General features: G+C 39.2%; 1 protein-coding gene across 1 annotated transcript in view; it reads left to right on the top strand.

The window, feature by feature from the left end:
- Positions 1-17904, top strand: part of LOC132397675 (metabotropic glutamate receptor 8-like) — a 381459-nt gene that overhangs the window by 141203 nt on the left and 222352 nt on the right. Inside the window, exon 2 of the mRNA XM_059976443.1 lies at positions 13823-14039. Coding sequence (XP_059832426.1) covers positions 13823-14039 — 217 coding nt within the window. The remainder of the gene's footprint in view (positions 1-13822; positions 14040-17904) is intronic.

The following is a 17904-nucleotide window of genomic DNA, read 5'->3' on the forward strand; positions in this document are numbered from 1 at the left end:
TCAAATGTGCTACTCATATGGGTAGTCTGTCTTCGTTGGTGTGCTTCTATATAAAGTTTTATCCAAATTTTACCAAATATAATTGCCAGGATGCATACATTTGTATAACCTAATATTTCCCCTTAAACTAACTTCAGTTCATTAGTCAAGTAAAGATGAATAATCGAAAGATTAAGTTATCACAGGGTAGCACAATATTTATGATCTTTGACAATGAGAAAAGCTTAAATAAATTGCTAATAAGCTTTGAAATCGTTTTGTGCATAATCATTGTCATAGTATAAAGTGCTTTCATTGATATAGGATTAACATAGGGGATATGATTCACAATTTATAGACCATCAATGCTGAAGGTCTTTGAAATGTTAACTGGAATTGAAAGGCTGAGGCTCTAATGCTAGCGGCTCATGTCTAACAACTGACAAATGGAGGTGATGTCTGTGAAGAAATGTGTTAGGACTTTAGCGGCAATAGTTTCCATTATCCTATTATTCATCATCTCTTGTCAGCAGAGCGCTTTAAAATTTGAGTGAACCTGCCAATTGTAATTTTGGGCACAGTTGAATCACTATATTTAGATTGTTGCCAAGCAGTTTCTAGTTCCTGCTGGCCTTAAAGTTTGTAATTATACAGAGTCTGTGCCTGGACTGGTGTAGACTGTCATTTGCAGAGACCATATCAAGGTACTCTTGGTTTGACACTGATGTTGCTTTATAAGACTATGAGGAATATTTTGGACCTGCAGGATACCTGTTTAAAACTTCAGAGCTATTTAAAATCTTTTGAAAATCCTGCCATTCTATACCAGTTCCAAATCATTTGGAAGTTATTGATTTGGGGCTTGCATCTGACTAGAGTGTTGGTTTTGGAGTCGGACATAACAGATATGTTTTATACTTATGGGGAGAAGCTTGACCCACTGAGTTCCTCCAGCTGGTACTTTGTTGTGGCAAGTTCCAGCATCTGCGGTCTCCTGTGTGACACTTAATGTTTTGTTTCTGCCTCCTTACAATGTTTGTCTCAGTTTCACAATGAAACTCCAGTCTGCGGTGCATACTCCATCAGCAAACCTCATGTAGTGCCTCCTAGCTAGTGACACATGGAAACTGAACTCCTTTTAGACTCAGGTTGAATTACACAGGACGGGGAGGAGGTCTGGCCCCTACACATGTAGCATGCAGGACCACTGGCCTGTGGACACACCCTAGTGCTTGTGAACCAGACCCCTATCTATTGGTAGTCTTGAGAGAGATGAAGGCAAGATATCTGGAGTGGAACCCCTAAGGAGGCTGGACATCACTGAACATCCTTCTGGCAGCTCCTGCGGCCAAGCTGGTGCCAAATGGATTGCTTGGCTTTCCTTTGGACTACACCGATGAGGCTGGGGGGGGGGATCTTGATGACTGGGCATCCTAGAATCTCCATATGTTCTGTCCAGGCTTCTACCAATAGTGCACACCAATTGTCCTTCGAGACAGACAGATGCCATCAACATCATCATTATCATCTTCATCATCATCATCGTCATCATCACTCTGAAGTAATTAACATGTCCAGAATTAACAATTAAATAATTGGAAATCATTTAGGAGCACCAAAGCCTTTTGAAAAATACTGAACACAGACCAAAGTGAAGAGGCAAAGTTCATAGATTAATTTAACATTCTGAATACTGTAATTCACTGAAGCAGCAAGACCCAACAAGACATTGAGAATGGGTAGAATTGCAATGGAGCGAAGTGAGATCCTGAGAGGTTAATTTCCCTTGTTGGAACATATTTCTTACACACTTAATAAATGGTTCTTTGAACCATATTTCTACACAACTTTGCATTGCTACTTTTAGAACAGCTGATGTGGGTTCAATGTCACACAGGGTGATGGAAGTAAATGGAGAGAAGGGGTGAAAATAAACTTTTGCCTTTATTTAGGTTTTATATTACTTCCCTTTTAGGATAGATAAAAACATCTTAAAGCCGCTCCGATATTTCTGAAATGTGCTCATCACTGTAATGAGAGAAATAAAGTTATTAATTTGCAATCTGCTGGCTCCCACAAATGTGATAATGACCCGATGTAATTAGAATAAAGGGAAGAGGCAATTAACATGACATGGAGCCTGGATTGTACTATAAATGGGAGAGAAGGCCAAATGAGCTGGATTGTGAACCAAATTCTAACAAGTTTTCTCTTTCAGCAAAGATAGAAAAAGTAGAGATTATCTATTCAATTGTTCTGTTCTAATATTGAGAGATAACTGCTGGGCTTTTCTCTCAGCTATGCAGCAATTGAGATGTCTGGATAGAGTTTATGACACAATAAACCTGTTTAATAATAGAGGAAAATTTTGAACAAATCTCCTAAAAAGTGCCCCCATACCTTGTGTTGATGTTCAGGTACTGTTGTTCTTCAGCAAGCGTTTCTATTTGAGCATTGCATAGTCACATATTGGGCAGCTCAGTGGGCCAAAATACGAGGGGTGATTGATAAGTTCATGGCCTGAGGTAGAAGGAGTCAATTTTACAAAACCTAGCACATTTATTTTTCCTACATTTCTACACTTAGTCCAGTGGTCATGGAGCGTACAGATCCTTTCTTTGTAGAAGCCAGTGTCTTGGACCTCCAGAAGTGGTTCAAAGCTTATCAAAGTTCATGGTCTAAGGTAGAAGGAGTCAATTTTAGAAAACCTAGCACACTTATTTTTCATCATAGTTCCCTCCTACATAACAACTCCTCAGGGTTGATTGATAAGTTCGTGGCCTATGGTAGAGAAAGATGAGTTAATAACTTCAAACTTTCTGCATAATCACTCAAAGAGTTTAACTGCATGTGCATGTAACGAGAACTGTATAACCCATCTCCTTCTACGTAAGGCCACAAACTTATCAATCAGCCCTGCTGTGGACACTTTCTGGAGGTCCAAGATCCATATGCTCCATGAATGCTGGACTAAGTGTGTGAATGTAGGAGGGGACAATGTTGAAAAATAAATATGCTAGGTTTTCTAAAATTGACTCCTTCTACCTTAGGCCACAAACTTATCAATCTCCCTTCGTGTATTCTTTTGCCATCTGTTCTGTTCTGTGTTACTGAGCTTTACAAGCACTATGGCATCCATTTCTCCGCAGGACAGCGATGATGTGAAATAGGCAGAAGCATTCCTGAAAAACGCTATTGTATTGCATCACCGTCGCAATGAACTTCTGTATTGTGGCCCCAGAAAAGGAATGGATTGCAGTTCTTCTATGAACTAAAATTCTTCATATTCAGTTTTGTGTCACCGTTATTTCATAGATTAATTGAGCATAGAGTATACTGAACAGTGCTTATTTTCTATTCAGCAGATTAAGTGTATTATTCAGGATCCACTTCAGGCTGATCTCCACTCCATCTATCACATATGGAATTCACATTCCTGTGAAGGGCTGTGCTGAAAGTATTCTTGAATAAAATGCAAAGGAGCCTCAATTGAAATAAAAGTTAATATGCTATATGTGGAAAGTGATTAAGAAGTGATTTTTTGCCTTGTTGCTTTATTCAGATTTTCTTGCAACGCCATGATGAGAGAGCGATGCCCTTCTCTAATGGCAACATCTTAATTGGTGCGGAGGACTGGTGTGGTTGCTATGCAAAGAGTTTTATCCAATACTGTCCCTCCCAACACCACAACAGTTATCGTCAATCTGGTGATACCGATTTCACCTTATAGGATAATATTAATCGAGGTTCTCACCAGTTTGCTATTTTGCACATAGTATTTTACTCGGGCTATCAAAGCAGTTTAAGTCTCAAAGTATCAAAGGAGTGACTCATCTGTGGTATGCGGGGGTAAACGATGGCTTTTACTCTGGGAAGACTAAGGCACTGTAACATTGTGGGATATCCCCAAGGTCTAGGTTGTCATTGATTGTACACCGGCATGAGCAAAGACTTCGATTCTGGGACTGTCACTGAGGAGCATAATAGAATCTCACAAGGCTGCTGTCAAGATATTGTGATTACAAGGGAATGGCATGTCCAATTTGTAGGAAATGTGTGGAGAATAGCTGAAGAAAATTTGAAATGCCATTCCTGTTTGCTTCCTGATGCTAAACGAAGATACAGAAAAGCACTGGCAGTTATTAGAATAATTATTAAACATACTGATGCCATTCTGAAGCAGCAAAATGCTAATCATATTTGTCTTAAACATTTCCCTTATTACATGCTTCTCTCTGTTCTTAAAGCACCCTGAGTATAGTTGCTACCTTTCTTATTCTGACAGCATCTCCTGTCTAGCAATTATCTTGATGTGAGGCGGTTGTGTGGAATCTTTTTGCTGCACCTTTTCTCTGAGCACCGTGCATGATTACTAGAAGCTGTAGTTAAACACTGTTCTTTGATCCAGCCCACAATGAGCTCTTAATCTAGCTAATCAGAACTAAGGTGTCAGCGTATCTGGGAAGAATATTGGCATTTCCTTGTGCAATGTCAGCAAGTTCTAAAAGTTCACGTGTGTCTACAACCCTTTGCCCACCATTTCCTATTGGTACTCTGAAGAAGTTGGCTCTCCGACAGAGTGCACAGTTGCATCAATTTTCTTACACTTGTATTTGCAATCTACACGCTTAATCTGTGCTGGGCTAGATTTGGCCCTGGGCTGGGAACCTTAATCATCTGAACGGAGAGAAACAACTGTAAGAAAACAGGGTATGAGAGTGAGTTTACTCTTTTTAATTACTTCATCTTAGCTTAATGTTACACTTTGCTTTTCTTTTTGCATTTTTTTAATTGTTTAACAAAAACAATTGATTTTAATTGCTGTTGGTGTTCTTGAATGTTTCTGAATGCTGGAGACTTTCTTTGGTGGATTTGACAGCAGGCTAAGCCCAGGGTTGCAATTTAATTAGCAGTTGATTTATTTCAGATGTTTTATTGATAATTACCACCCAGGATACCAAAAATAACTCGTCCACTCTCTGAAATATTGTTAAAGGATTTTCTATCTTTATTTAAGAGAGAGGAGATGTCTAATCTAAAAACCGATACAACTGATGTTATGCTTTGCAACTCCCAAACATTAAACTAATTTAAATGAAGACACAGGAGTCCAAAATGTGGTTTTAACTTTGAGTTTATTTTAAGCAAAGTACACATGTATGATTTATGCAATTCTTGCATTTATACATATAATCCATAATGAATTATTTAAATTAACATGAATGCTTAATCAACCAATATATACAAGATTACTCTTGCATATATTAAATACACAATACCTGACAACAGAGCACTCTCTCTGAACAACACGTGACTATTTACATAGGCTCTTTTATGCAAATTTCTGGAATGAGATTTGAAGGTGTGCCCTTCTCAAAAACAATAGTTCCATACATGTTTATCTAACTTCATTTCTTTGCTCTTCTCTTTCACTTGCTAGAAATTATTTGTTCAGGCATTCCAAGCATTTGGGTTTGCCGAATTTGTGCATTGTTTATACAAATGTAAACAAAGCAGAGGTGATGAATAACGATCAGGTGCTTTAAGCAGTATGCAAGGGAAAGGAAGTATAGTTGACATGGTCAACATTAATTGCTTGCTTAAGGGGCATATTAAATGTCAATCTTGCATCCACAGGCAATAACTGGATTTTGTAGGTAATTACCATTTTAGCAGTGGGTTTGTGCATGACCTAATTGTGCAGTTTCCAACTGTTTCCCGAAAAGTGCTCTCATTATGGATAAATCAGGCATGAGCTGCAAGGATGGATGTGATTTATCCCTAGGACATTTGGAAAGCTTCCTACTTTACTGGAGCTTGCCCTTTTGTTGGCATTAGGCTTTTATGTGAAATAGAGAGTGGAGATCTTTGTTCTTGTCAGGATGAGCTGGAATACAGCAGATGAACGACATGACATGGACATCTGTGGACCTGTGCTTATTGGTAAGATGCACCTGAGACTTAATGATGCCGAGTTTAGTATTTTTGCCAAGTTCAAGGTGAGATCATAAGCCCTAAAAAAAAAGGCTTCATTGTCCAAGTCCATGACACAGATTTTTTGATCCATTGCCTCCATCTGGTTTGGGAAATTAATTTCACTTTATTTCAGTTAATTTTGGCTGTTTGTCCCTTCTGTGGAGGTTTTGCGTACTTTCTGTAGGAGCTATTTTCTAGGGTTGTAGCTGGTGCTTTTTTAATTAATTTGTGGCTCAGTGGAGTTTCAACTTAATGATGGTAACCATTGGTTGAAAAGTAACATAAAAATTTTGTCTGACATCTCTGGAATAAGTGTATATGGGACCTAATGGTACAGTGCAGGATGTTTTGAGTGAAGTAAGAATCCTATAAATATTGCTTTCAAGTGTACTTGAAGGAAAGAATATTTGGATCACCTGTTCAAAATTTCATCTCTGATCAAACAGATGGTGGTATACATTTAGTTAGCAATGTGCTGGGGAAGCTGGTGTTGTTTTACATTAACATCTCTTGACAATGCAAGACAGAAAATAAAGGGGTGGGAAAGATCATCTGAAATGGCAGGAATGAAAAAGAGCTTGTGAAGAGACCTTGCATTATTTTCAAATGCTGAATTATAAAATCTATATTTGCTCTTGTAAACAAATATACCACCCACTTTGAATTTATTGCTTGTGCCTTTTGGAGAAGCAAGAGATATTTTTCAATCTGCAGAAACTCCAAGATACCATTGGAGTAGAGAGCAGTGGATGTAAATTGTTTCCAGCCCCAAACAACTTTAACTGGGTTTTATTGCTGTTTCTCCTATCATTGAGTGTAAAGGGAAATTGCCACTTGATCACAGGTAAACCTACTGGTACATCTGCATTTCCCTCCACATGACAAAATGATGTAGGCATGTTCAGTTGGAGACAATAAGCAAAAGACTGATTTTTCTTCCCCTCCTCCTCCCCCCCCCCCCCCGTATAGACTGACTAGCGACAATTGGCAGTGATATGCTATTGTCCCAGAGACTCTGATTATTTTCAATGGCTCCATAGCAAAGTCAGTAGTGAAACTGCTTTAGATAGCAAGGTCTGGCATGGATAGAACTTCGTCACTTTTCTCTCACGCAACTATTTGACCGATCTGTTTTCCTCCCGTTCCTCCTCCCAGCATATAGTTGTGTGCAAACACTTCTGCCGTCACACTGGCATGGATTTTGTAGTCAATATTGGAGTTGTACACACACAATGCTGGAGGAACTCAGGAAGCCAGGCAGCATCTATGCAGGGAAATAAACAGTCAATGTTTTGGGCTAACACCCTTCATCTAAACCAGAAAGGAAGAGGGAAGAGGTCAGAATTGGAGATATGTTGTTTGCTGTTTGAGATACTGGGGGGAACTAATATACTGGATGGTTACTGTCTGTAGTACACACAAAATGCTGGAGGAACTCAGCAGGTCAGGCAGCATCTATGGAAAATGAGTAAACAGTTGACTCTTCATCAGGCCTAGAAAGGAAGGGGCAAAATGCCAGGATAAGAAGGTGGGGGAAGAAGGAGTGAAAACTAGAAGGTGATCGGTGAAGCAGGTGAGGAGGAAGGTAGGTGGGTCAGGGAGGGAGGAATGAAGTGAGAAGCTGGGAGGCGATAGGTGGAAAAAGAAAATGGCCAAAGAAGAAGGGATCAGAAAGAAGAATGTAACTGTCCGACCTAAGGATGATTTGCATAATTGAGCAAGGTTGCCAGTCCCAACCCAGCAATGAAACTGAATATTTTTATAACCAGTCAGGTTGAAGAATAGATTCATTCTTCTTGGGTGAGTTGATGCTGCCACACTGGCAGGTGACAGGTGAGGTCAGGTGAAGAGGAAGGTGGTTAAGCTGGGGAGGAGAGATGAATTAAGAAGCTGAGCGGTGATAGGTGGAAGAAGTAAAAGGTTGAAGAAGGAATGATATAACAGGAGAGGACAGCGGACCATTGAAGAAAAGGATGAAGGAGGAGAACCAGAGGGAGGTGAGGAGAAGGGTAACCAGGAAAATTATAGTGGCAAAGAGGGGAGAGAAATTATTGGAAGTTAAAGAAATCAATGTTGATGCCATCAGATTGGAGGCTACCCAAATGGAATATAAGGTGTTGCTCCTTCAACTTGAGTTTGGCCTCATCACGACAGTAGAGGAGGCCATGGACAGGCATTTCAGAATGAGGATGGGAAGTTGAATTGAAATACATTATCACTGGGAGGAGGTGCTTGACTAAGTGGTTCCCCAACAAACAAGAGAGAATCTGGTGGATATCGGCAGGCCAGGCTGCGTCTAGGAAAAAAGTGCAGTCGACGTTTTGGGCTGAGACCGTTCGTCAGGACTGGAGCAACTGCTCATCTTTTTCTCATCCAGTCCTGCTGGAGGGTCTCGGCCTGAAATGATGACTGTAGATTTTTCCGTAGATGCTGCCTGACCTGCGGAGTTCCTCCAGCATTTGTGTGTGTTGCAAGTAAGTATCTTTGAATATTTCTTTCTGGCAGAGGTAGATAAACTCCCCTATCTGTGTTGGGTTTTACCAATCCAAGAGAGGTTGCACTAGACTAAAAACAAATGGTAGATGGCTCCAACAGACTTACAGGTGAAGTGTCACCTCACCTCGAAAGACTGTTTGTGGCCCTGAATAGTGTTGAGGGAAGATGGTGTAGGGCCAGATGTAACACTTGTCATGCCTGCTGAGGTAACGTCACACCTGCCAGGAGAGAGATTAGTAGGGACAGAGAAGTGAACAAGGGAGTCACAAAGAGTAATCCCAATGCAAAGTGGAGAGTGGGGGTAGGGGGAGAGGAAAATGTGCTTCATGTTAGGATCCAGTTGGACGCAGTGGAGGTTCTGAAGAATGATGTGCTGGGTAAGGAGGTTCAGGTGGTGATAGGTGAGGACAAGGGGAACCCTACCCCTTTTACAATGGGTATGTGATGGGTGGTGCTTTAAGCAGATTCATGTAAGCCTAAACTTATACTGTACTGAGAAAACTGTGTGGCATTTGCACATTGCTGTCATCCTTGCTTTAGATGTGCCATTCCACTCCCACTGTTGCCAAGCATAGAAATGCTTTCCCACATTCAGGTTTATATTAAGTGATAGCAGAGATATTACTGTCCGGTCCCCTGCAAAAATTAAAACCTATTGAATTTTTCATTGTTATTTTCTGATTTGAAAATCTGCTCATCTTTCTGCCAGGCAAGATTGTAAAGAAATCTATAAATTTCTATCTGTGAACATTATGTCATAATGCTTAAATGGCAGTTTAATATTCCTCTTACAAAGCTTAGAATCAAAATTGTTTTCTCTTGTTTGTGAAAGTTCCAACTTAGATGAACGCCTATAAGGTTAACCTTGCTACCTAGATAAGAAAGGTGATTGTTAAGATTCCCATGAGTCAGCTGTGGGTGTGGGGTATGAAAAAGTTAAAAATGCAGTTTTGCAAATGTTACTTAATTGGTCTTATGGATCCTTACATTGACCTTGACTAATTGTATATGGTAAACAAACTTTTGTGTACACTGGGGCCATATGCAAGGTCACCATTGTCTGCGTTAATGTTCAGAGTAATTTCTTTCCATTTCCTGTTTATCTTTCACTTGAGAATGTTACATGCAGAACTGCTCTTTGGTTTTTCAGTTCTACTGCCAGGATATTTGTGGTGAGAATCAGAAGTTAATCCAAAATGGTCTGTGTGACCATTTTTGTACATAGTACACCTCAAGCTATTTGACAACTTTAAAAGTTCAAAGTAAATTTATTATCAATGTACATACAGAATATGTCACCATATACGGCCCTAAGATTCATCTTCTTGAGGGCATTCACAGCAGGTACAAAGAACCACAATTAAGATCAATGAAAAACCACACATAAAGACAGACAGAGAAATTGTACATGCAAAAAGAAAAACAAAATATTAATAGCTAAATAAATAAGTAAATAGTATTGGGAACATTAGTATTAGAGACCTTGAAAGTGAGACTATAGATTCTGTTATCTGTCCAGTGTTGGGATGACAGAAACTATACACGTTGGTTCAGGAGTCTTTTGGTTGAGGTATAACAACTGTTCCTGAACCTGGTGGTGTGGGACCTAAGGCTCCTGTACATCCTTCTTGATGGCAATTGCAAGAAGAGAGCATTACCTTGGTCTAGTGGGCATTCTTGATGATGGATGCTGCTTTCCTGCATTAGTACTCCTTGATGTGCTAAAAGGTAGAGGGTGGGGGCTTTTCCAGTGATGAACTGGGCTGTATCTTCTACTTTTTGTAGACTTTTCCATTCAAGGGCATTTGTGTCTCCATATTAGGACATGAGACAACCAGTTTGTATACTCTCCAATATGCATCTATAGAAGTTTGTCAAAGTTTTAGATAACCTGCCAACTCTTTGCAAAGTTCTTTGAAAGTAGAGGTGCTGCTGTGCCTTCTTTGTAATGGTGCTTATGTGCTGGACTCAGGCAGATCCTCTGAAATGATAACGCTGAGGAATTACTGAACATCTCCACCTCTGATGAAGATTGGCTCGTGGATCTCCGGTTGTCTCCTCCTGCAGTCAATTATCAGCTCTTTGATTTTACCGATGTTGAGAGAGAATTTTTTTGTCCTGTCACCATTCAGACAGATTTTCAATCTCAGCAGTAGTTACCATTGATAATCTTGTCCCGTTTAACAGGCATGAGTTTGCTCTTTATTAGCTCAGGTTACCTTTAGCTGGTGTGTGGGTACCCTGACATTGTGAATGGTCATGGAATGAAACTGGCCTCACGTGAATTCTCTCTGAAGCATGCACTCACATATCTTGTGCATACGGCATAAGTCATTTGTGCAACAAAATTTTAGGAAGTACTTTAATGCACAATTGAAATTCTATCAGCAGTGCAAGCCATATGAATATATTTTGTGAAGCACTGTATTCCTTTGTTTAGTTATTTACAAATTCTCTGTAGCCTGCAGAAGGCTCTTTTCACATCTCTACAACCACTGCAGTCTGTTGGCAGGAGGTAGAGCAGCAGGTTAAGCTGCATAATATCATTCCTTCTGTCTTATTCCCTTGTCCCTAATGTGATAGACCATCCCATCATGGCACAGGGCTCCATCTGGTCGGTTGGCTGAGAGATGACAGGATTCAGTTACAGTAATGGCAGATATTCTCTGAAGTGGGAAATGGTTACTTGACCTCGTCCAGATATCTCATTCACTGACAAGCAGGCACTCAGCCAGATATATATTTTTAAATATGTAAATATAAGTTATAAATATATAATTTTGAAATGACTAAGGCTTCCAGAATAAGTTCATAAAGTTATTGCAGCCAACAATCTGTGTGAAAGACATACATCATTTTTGAACATCATCATGACAGAAATATATACCAGTAAAGGCAAAGCGAAACACTATGCAATATGGTTAAAGGTATTTATGTGCTTGCATTTTATTAATAGCATCAAAATAATGCTTTTGAAGAACATTTCAACAGATTTACTGATTTATATCCATCTACAATCTCAAGATTGAGGCAATGTAATGGAATACTTACAGCAGCATCACACGCATATAGTATCATACAAGCAGCACTCACAACAAAAGCACAATTTTTCAAAAGAAAAGAGCACAGGCATAACAGCAAAGAAGTCCTTTTTAGTATAAAGAGATCATAATGTTGTTATACAAGGCAGTGATTGCATTTGTGCAGGTTGGTTCAAAAATCAAATGGTTGAAGGGAGGGAGATGTTCTCCAACCTGGTGATGTGGGACTTCAGGCCTCTGCATTTCCTGCCTGATGATAAGATGACTTGACCTAATGGTGGGGATCTTTGGTGGATGCTGCCTTCTTGAGGTAGAGCCTTGAATTGATTCAACTGATGATGGGAAGGAATGCACCGAAATGCATTCGGCTGAATCTACTGCTCTTCACAGCTTCTTGCATCCCTGCACTTTTTCAGATTGCCATACCAATCCATGATGCAACCAATCCTGAGACTTTCAACAGTATATCTGCAGGGGTTCGTTAGAACATTTGGTAATGGTCAATCAAAGTAGCATAAGGCAAATACTTAACAATTGTTTCAGTAAGTGAAAACGTGCATATATGAATCTAAAGAAAAGTAATATTTAGACCTGGTACTGGCCCAGTCATTTGACTGTATCCCTATTTATTTAAAATAGAGCTATCCTGTAAATGTGACAGTGGCTATTTTTAGTTTGCATTACTTGCTAATTTGAAAAGCCAGTTAGTGACTTGTGTGATGCTTACGCTTTCTACAGGAGACATGCATCAAATGATAATGTTCTCTGTGCAGCTCTCTGTTACTAGAAAAGTCAAACCATGTTATCCTGAGAACACATCATTGGGCAGCCTGGGGCAGCTAGGCTCTCATAGTACTGAGGCTCCACAGAGGCAAATCCCTTTACAACTTTGGACACCACATTTCCTGCACTCAAATGATCTGCCAACCTTATTTGCAGGCTACCCTTGACTGCCAACCATCCCATACTTTCTAGTTCCCCACCTCACTGATCTTCTTTAATGATTTGTTGACCTTTCTTAACTCCTGCCACACCTTACCAAGATTCTGAACTCCTCCCTGACCAGGTGGCACAAGATATCAGTGTCCAGTTAGCTAAGCCCCCCCTTGGATTCAGATCTGACCCTAACAGGTTCTTTAATCAGTGGCCCTTTCTCAAAAACATCAGCCATCTGAAAAGTTTCTTCACCGAGAAAGCTGAATAACCTTTCTAGTCAGTGTCCCAACCCCTTCATCTAATACTTTAGTTGCTGCATTGCACTCTTAACACTTTAAACCACTTTTTATAATGCTGCTTTCATTGTAAATGCATGATGCTTTTTATGTATTTATGCACATTTTATTCCCCTAACTATATTCCTATCTAATTCTTTATTCTTTAGAATCATTGAATGTTATTTTTGTGGTATGTCAAGCCAACACATCACAGCAAATTCCTAATACATGCAAGTCTATATGGTGAATAAAATTGATCCTTGATCTTTGATCTTTAAGTCAGCTATTTTCCACTCTCCATCGACCACCAGACCTGGCATCAGCCCAACAGCTGTAGTGACTTTCATGTGGAGATCTTTTGCAGAAGGCAGAACACGCAGTGTTTGCTTACTGTTACGCTAAAAGTACTTGGTCTGGACATGTCGGGGTAGTACAGGCATACCGTCACCAGAAAAGTAACCTTAGCTAGTGAAGTTTCTATTTGCTCCAGTGAATTGAGTATTAAACATTGAGTGAGTCCGATGTTGTTTCTTAGATATGTTGCCCATCCATACTCAATGTAAGCAGAAGAAGTAGACAATTAGGAGGAGCTCAGGTTGACTACTCCTGGAAGGTGTTGACATTGAGCAGCAGCCTTTCAGTGTTGGTGGCTAGGAGAATAAAATTGAAGACAAGTAAAGCACTTTCCAGATTGTATGCTACAACTTTGCAACACCTTTATTTTTATTCATTGCTGTGAATTCTCAACCAAATGGAGTTGCATAGCAACCTTCTGTATGGGCTTTGGTTGCCAACTGCAGCAATGGAAAGTGGCCTTATTTTACATGTAAACCAGATTTCCACCTACCAGCTTGGTTACCAATTATGAATCTTGATGAGGTCGTTGTTTAGAAAACCAAAACACAGAAAATGACAGAGCACTCAGCAGGTCAGGCAGAATCCATAAAGAGAAAAACAAAAAATCCACTTTTTTTAGATGGATAACTTATCATCAGATCCGAGTGTTGAATGTTTCCATCATTTTTGTTTTTGTTCTGTGTTTCTAGCACCTGCAGTTATTTCTCTGTTTCAATTGCATTTTGGGATTTAGAATGCTGTATTTGGCTTTTCATGCAGATCCCTCAGATCAGCTATGCGTCAACTGCTCCTGAACTGAGTGACAACAGCCGCTATGACTTCTTCTCCCGAGTGGTTCCTCCTGACTCGTACCAAGTTCAAGCAATGGTGGATATTGTTACAGCCCTTGGATGGAATTACGTCTCCACTCTAGCCTCAGAGGGTAACTATGGAGAAAGCGGTGTGGAGGCATTTATGCAGATCTCAAGGGAAACGGGTAAGTGGCAAGTTATGAAAGCTTAGTTACTTTCAGATTTCCTGAAAACAATTTGGAATAAGCAAAATTATTGGACGATGTCCAAATCGGACGTCTTTTAAATGTTTGAAAGTGGTTTCAGGATTTTCAGTTTATTAAAGCATTACATGTTTATCTACAATAATTGTTTTCGTTAAAGATTTTAAGGAGAACAGAGGGGTCACACTATGAAATTGTGCATACAAATTGAAGCTGAGCAGTATTGTTCGTAGCTGACTCAAGTGAGCTCTGAACCCCTTTTCTGACTGGGGTAGAGATCACTTTATACAGCAGGGACACATTGTTTAACATTGATCAGATTAAGTGCAATCTCCAGGATCACTTTTAATATCCAAGGAGGCTGAAGACGAATTTTACCTAAATCCTTTTCTCTACTTCAGTGGCCTGGGAATTTTTTCCGTGCACTCCTGTCAGCAGGTTACATTGCCTCCTGGGAAGCATATGTTATGACACCTATGACAATTCAGCTGTGTGGGGCTGGCCAGAAAGTTTGTAGGGACTTTGCCTGTCCATTTTCATATGGTTTGTGTCCTCCAAATGTATCCACTATATATGCCCAATCTTCAGTGGATTGCAATAGAATATTAAATTCATTAACTATAATGGAAACTTATGTAATCTCATTTATGATGCTTCAAATTGTACAAGTATTATTTAAAATTGATGATGAGCCAAGATTATAACTTCATAAAAGTTTTCTGTACTATTGAAATTATATTAATGTTTTAATCAAACAGATTATTGACTGACAGAGAACTCTACTTGACGAATGCTATGGAGGCAATGTTAGGTAATGTTTATCTTGACTGTGAGCACAATGTGCATGGCAGAATCATAAGATGTGATTCTCTCTGCTGCAGTTCCTAATTCTGAAAAAAATTCAACTGAGGATGAATTGAAGATTTCAATGCCATCTCTCTTTGAGGCTAAAGATTAAGAAAAATTTGCGAAGCCTTGACACAGGAGGGGAAGGTGACAGTCCAGTTGTTAAGATGGGGGAATGCTCTGGGTATTGCTGGATCAATCCTCATTAGTAGTAGTTCTGAGGATGTAGCATTGAAGCCAGTGGTCACAGTGTAGTGACCTAAATAAAATATACGGTCTTTGGTGCCCTTTGAGGCCCTTCAGGATCTTGCAATTAGCAACATACGTAGGTCTTACTAATCATGTGGGTTTCGACCTTGTGGATTGTTTTGCTCTTTTATGCCTCACCAGAGTTTTAGAGAGGACTGAGCTTATTCAAGAAGCTTGGATAAGGTGACCTAAAGGAAAGCTTTTCGGTAGAGAAGAAGAATGGAATTAGTAAGTGTGTGAATGGAACATTTAGAGCTGGTACCCAATTATCCTGTGAGTGCATTACCTTTTCAACATATGAGCATAAGAATTGCTAGGGAAACAAATCCCTACAGATTCATCTTCCGTAATCCAGATAGGCATGAGATAGAATGGTAATCATGGCATTGAATAATGAGCATGGACAAACTCTACAGTCAGTCTCCAAAAGACCCATGCATAAGACCAGCCTTGGATGTCAATCAGCTGTTCCTAGTATACTATGTACATTTGTATATGCATATATGTATGTATATATACTATGTATATAGTAAACTATGCTTACTATATCAGATCTCAAATGATCATAACTCAAAATGTTATTTTATAAAACTAAATCTGCTGAACTTGCATTTGAATGTATTGATAAACAAACTCCTTTTATCCCAGAATACACACAGTTCGCTCACTTGCTTACTGAAAAATTGATCACTGCTGAAGTTGCCCTCCAAGAAACATGCTTGAGGGCAAATTTGACTTAATGTAATCAAAAATGTTGGATTTAGCAGGCAATAGTACTTTAGACTGAAAAGGGTACATTGATCAGCAGATGGACTTTGTGATCTATCCTCACTAAACATCATTTTGACAGATCCACAGGTTTAATTGTGTCTCGTTAGTTGAAGCCTGCCAAAGGTTAATGAATTAAAACTCTGTGGTGTAAATTCTTCTTTATTGGTCTTGCCTAAGCCACATTTTATCAAGTGCTGCTGAGAATCACTGTTGGAATGCAAAATCCATCCAGTCTGTTGTGTGTAATAATGTTGCTAACTGCATACGCGAGTGCTGAGTTGTATGAATGACTTTAAGAGGAAGTAAAAACATTCAAACTTCTTAATTTTGTTTCCTGTAGCATATTTGTCCATACACCATTTATCCAGTTAGAAGATTAATCAACTGATCGAAAAAGGTATTCTTCTGAGCAGTTTTGATAAATCAGTTTATTACTTAATCGAACTCAAGACACTTATTCTGATCTCTGGGTTCCATGGCCGTGAAAAATGCTAATGTATAAATGGAATTGGAAGTAACTCAGTCTGTGGCAAATTTTACAAGTACAAAGTTTTGTTCGTATAAGTCTGATATTAGAACATTATTTAACGGAAGAGTAAGTTCACAGGAGTATTTGTATAGAAGAGCTCCAGAAAAGAAATGCCATTTGAATCCAGTTGGATCTCAGTAGCTGTTTCCTGATGATTAAACCCGTTGAAGCTATTTACACAGATAGACTTTGCTAAACAGAAATAATTGTACTGTTATCTGTAGCCAACATTTAATTGGTTGAATGATGGTATTTTGCAGAGTAATAAAGTATACTTCACAAAATACTGGAGGAACTCAGCAGATCAGGCAGCATGTATGGAAGTGAGTAGATAGTCGACGATTCAGGCTGAGACCCATTGATTATCTACTCACTTCCATAGATGCTGCCTGACCTGCTGAGTTCCTCCAGCATTTTGAGTGTGTTATTTTGGTTTTCCAGCATCTGCAGACTTCTGTATTTGTCTTTTCCTCTGTAATGAGCTTACAACATCAGTTGGACCTTAGGTTTGGAGAACAGTTATGGAGCCAAGTGGTTTTGGTAGGATATTAGTGGGTCACGAAGAATCACAGGTACTAATTTTATCCACCCTTAACAGTTAATTAGTTATTTCATGGATATTAAAAAAATATGTTCACCATAATTTCATTTTGATGAAATAACTTAGAACTGGAATTATGCACTGATTTCAACAGATCTCCTGAGGAATGCAAGTTGCAGAACACGTCTCAAAATTGGTGTATTGTTAGCTATTAGGCTGACACCAGCTGAATAACTCATGCATGAGAAAAGAGCAATTAGATAATCAAGTTATTTAATCCAGTTGACCAGAGTATTCTTTGTACTGCCAATCCATCACACTCAGGTAACAACTGAGGTAACAAACCACAAGACACTGATAGCAACAGCTTACATTTATTTAGCACCTATTGATCATGTAAACTACTGACATTTTGAATATTTTCCAAGTGGCAGGCTTTCAAACATCTTGTCTGAGAACAACTGACAGCATTCTTTCTCTCTAGATGCTGCCTGACCTGCTGGGCCAAAGAGTTGGGTTTTAAGGAGCCACTTTATGGAAAGATAAGGAGACAGGCACGGCCTGGGCATGAAGGCCTGCCACCACCAATAGTGAAGCTAAGAAAGAAAAAATGGAAATCTCTTCATAGCAACCAAGTAATCTTCAGAATATGGATCCTTTGATCCATAGCAGTTGTTCTGAGGAGTTGCATTCCCCTATTGACTGGCAATCAATAAACCATCATCATCCAAGAAACTGTCAATTCTTGGTTATTTATCAATATTGTCCATTAGTTGTTGAATTTATAATTAGACCTTAATTTCAGAATTATGTTTATTATCACTGATATATGTTGTGAAATGTGTGCTTTGCACAGCAGTACCACAATGTGTACAGTGCAATAGATAAAAAGTAGTAGTTGCAATATAAAA

The sequence above is a fragment of the Hypanus sabinus genome, chromosome 8 (genome assembly GCF_030144855.1).
Source record: "Hypanus sabinus isolate sHypSab1 chromosome 8, sHypSab1.hap1, whole genome shotgun sequence".
Classification (NCBI taxonomy): domain Eukaryota; kingdom Metazoa; phylum Chordata; class Chondrichthyes; order Myliobatiformes; family Dasyatidae; genus Hypanus; species Hypanus sabinus.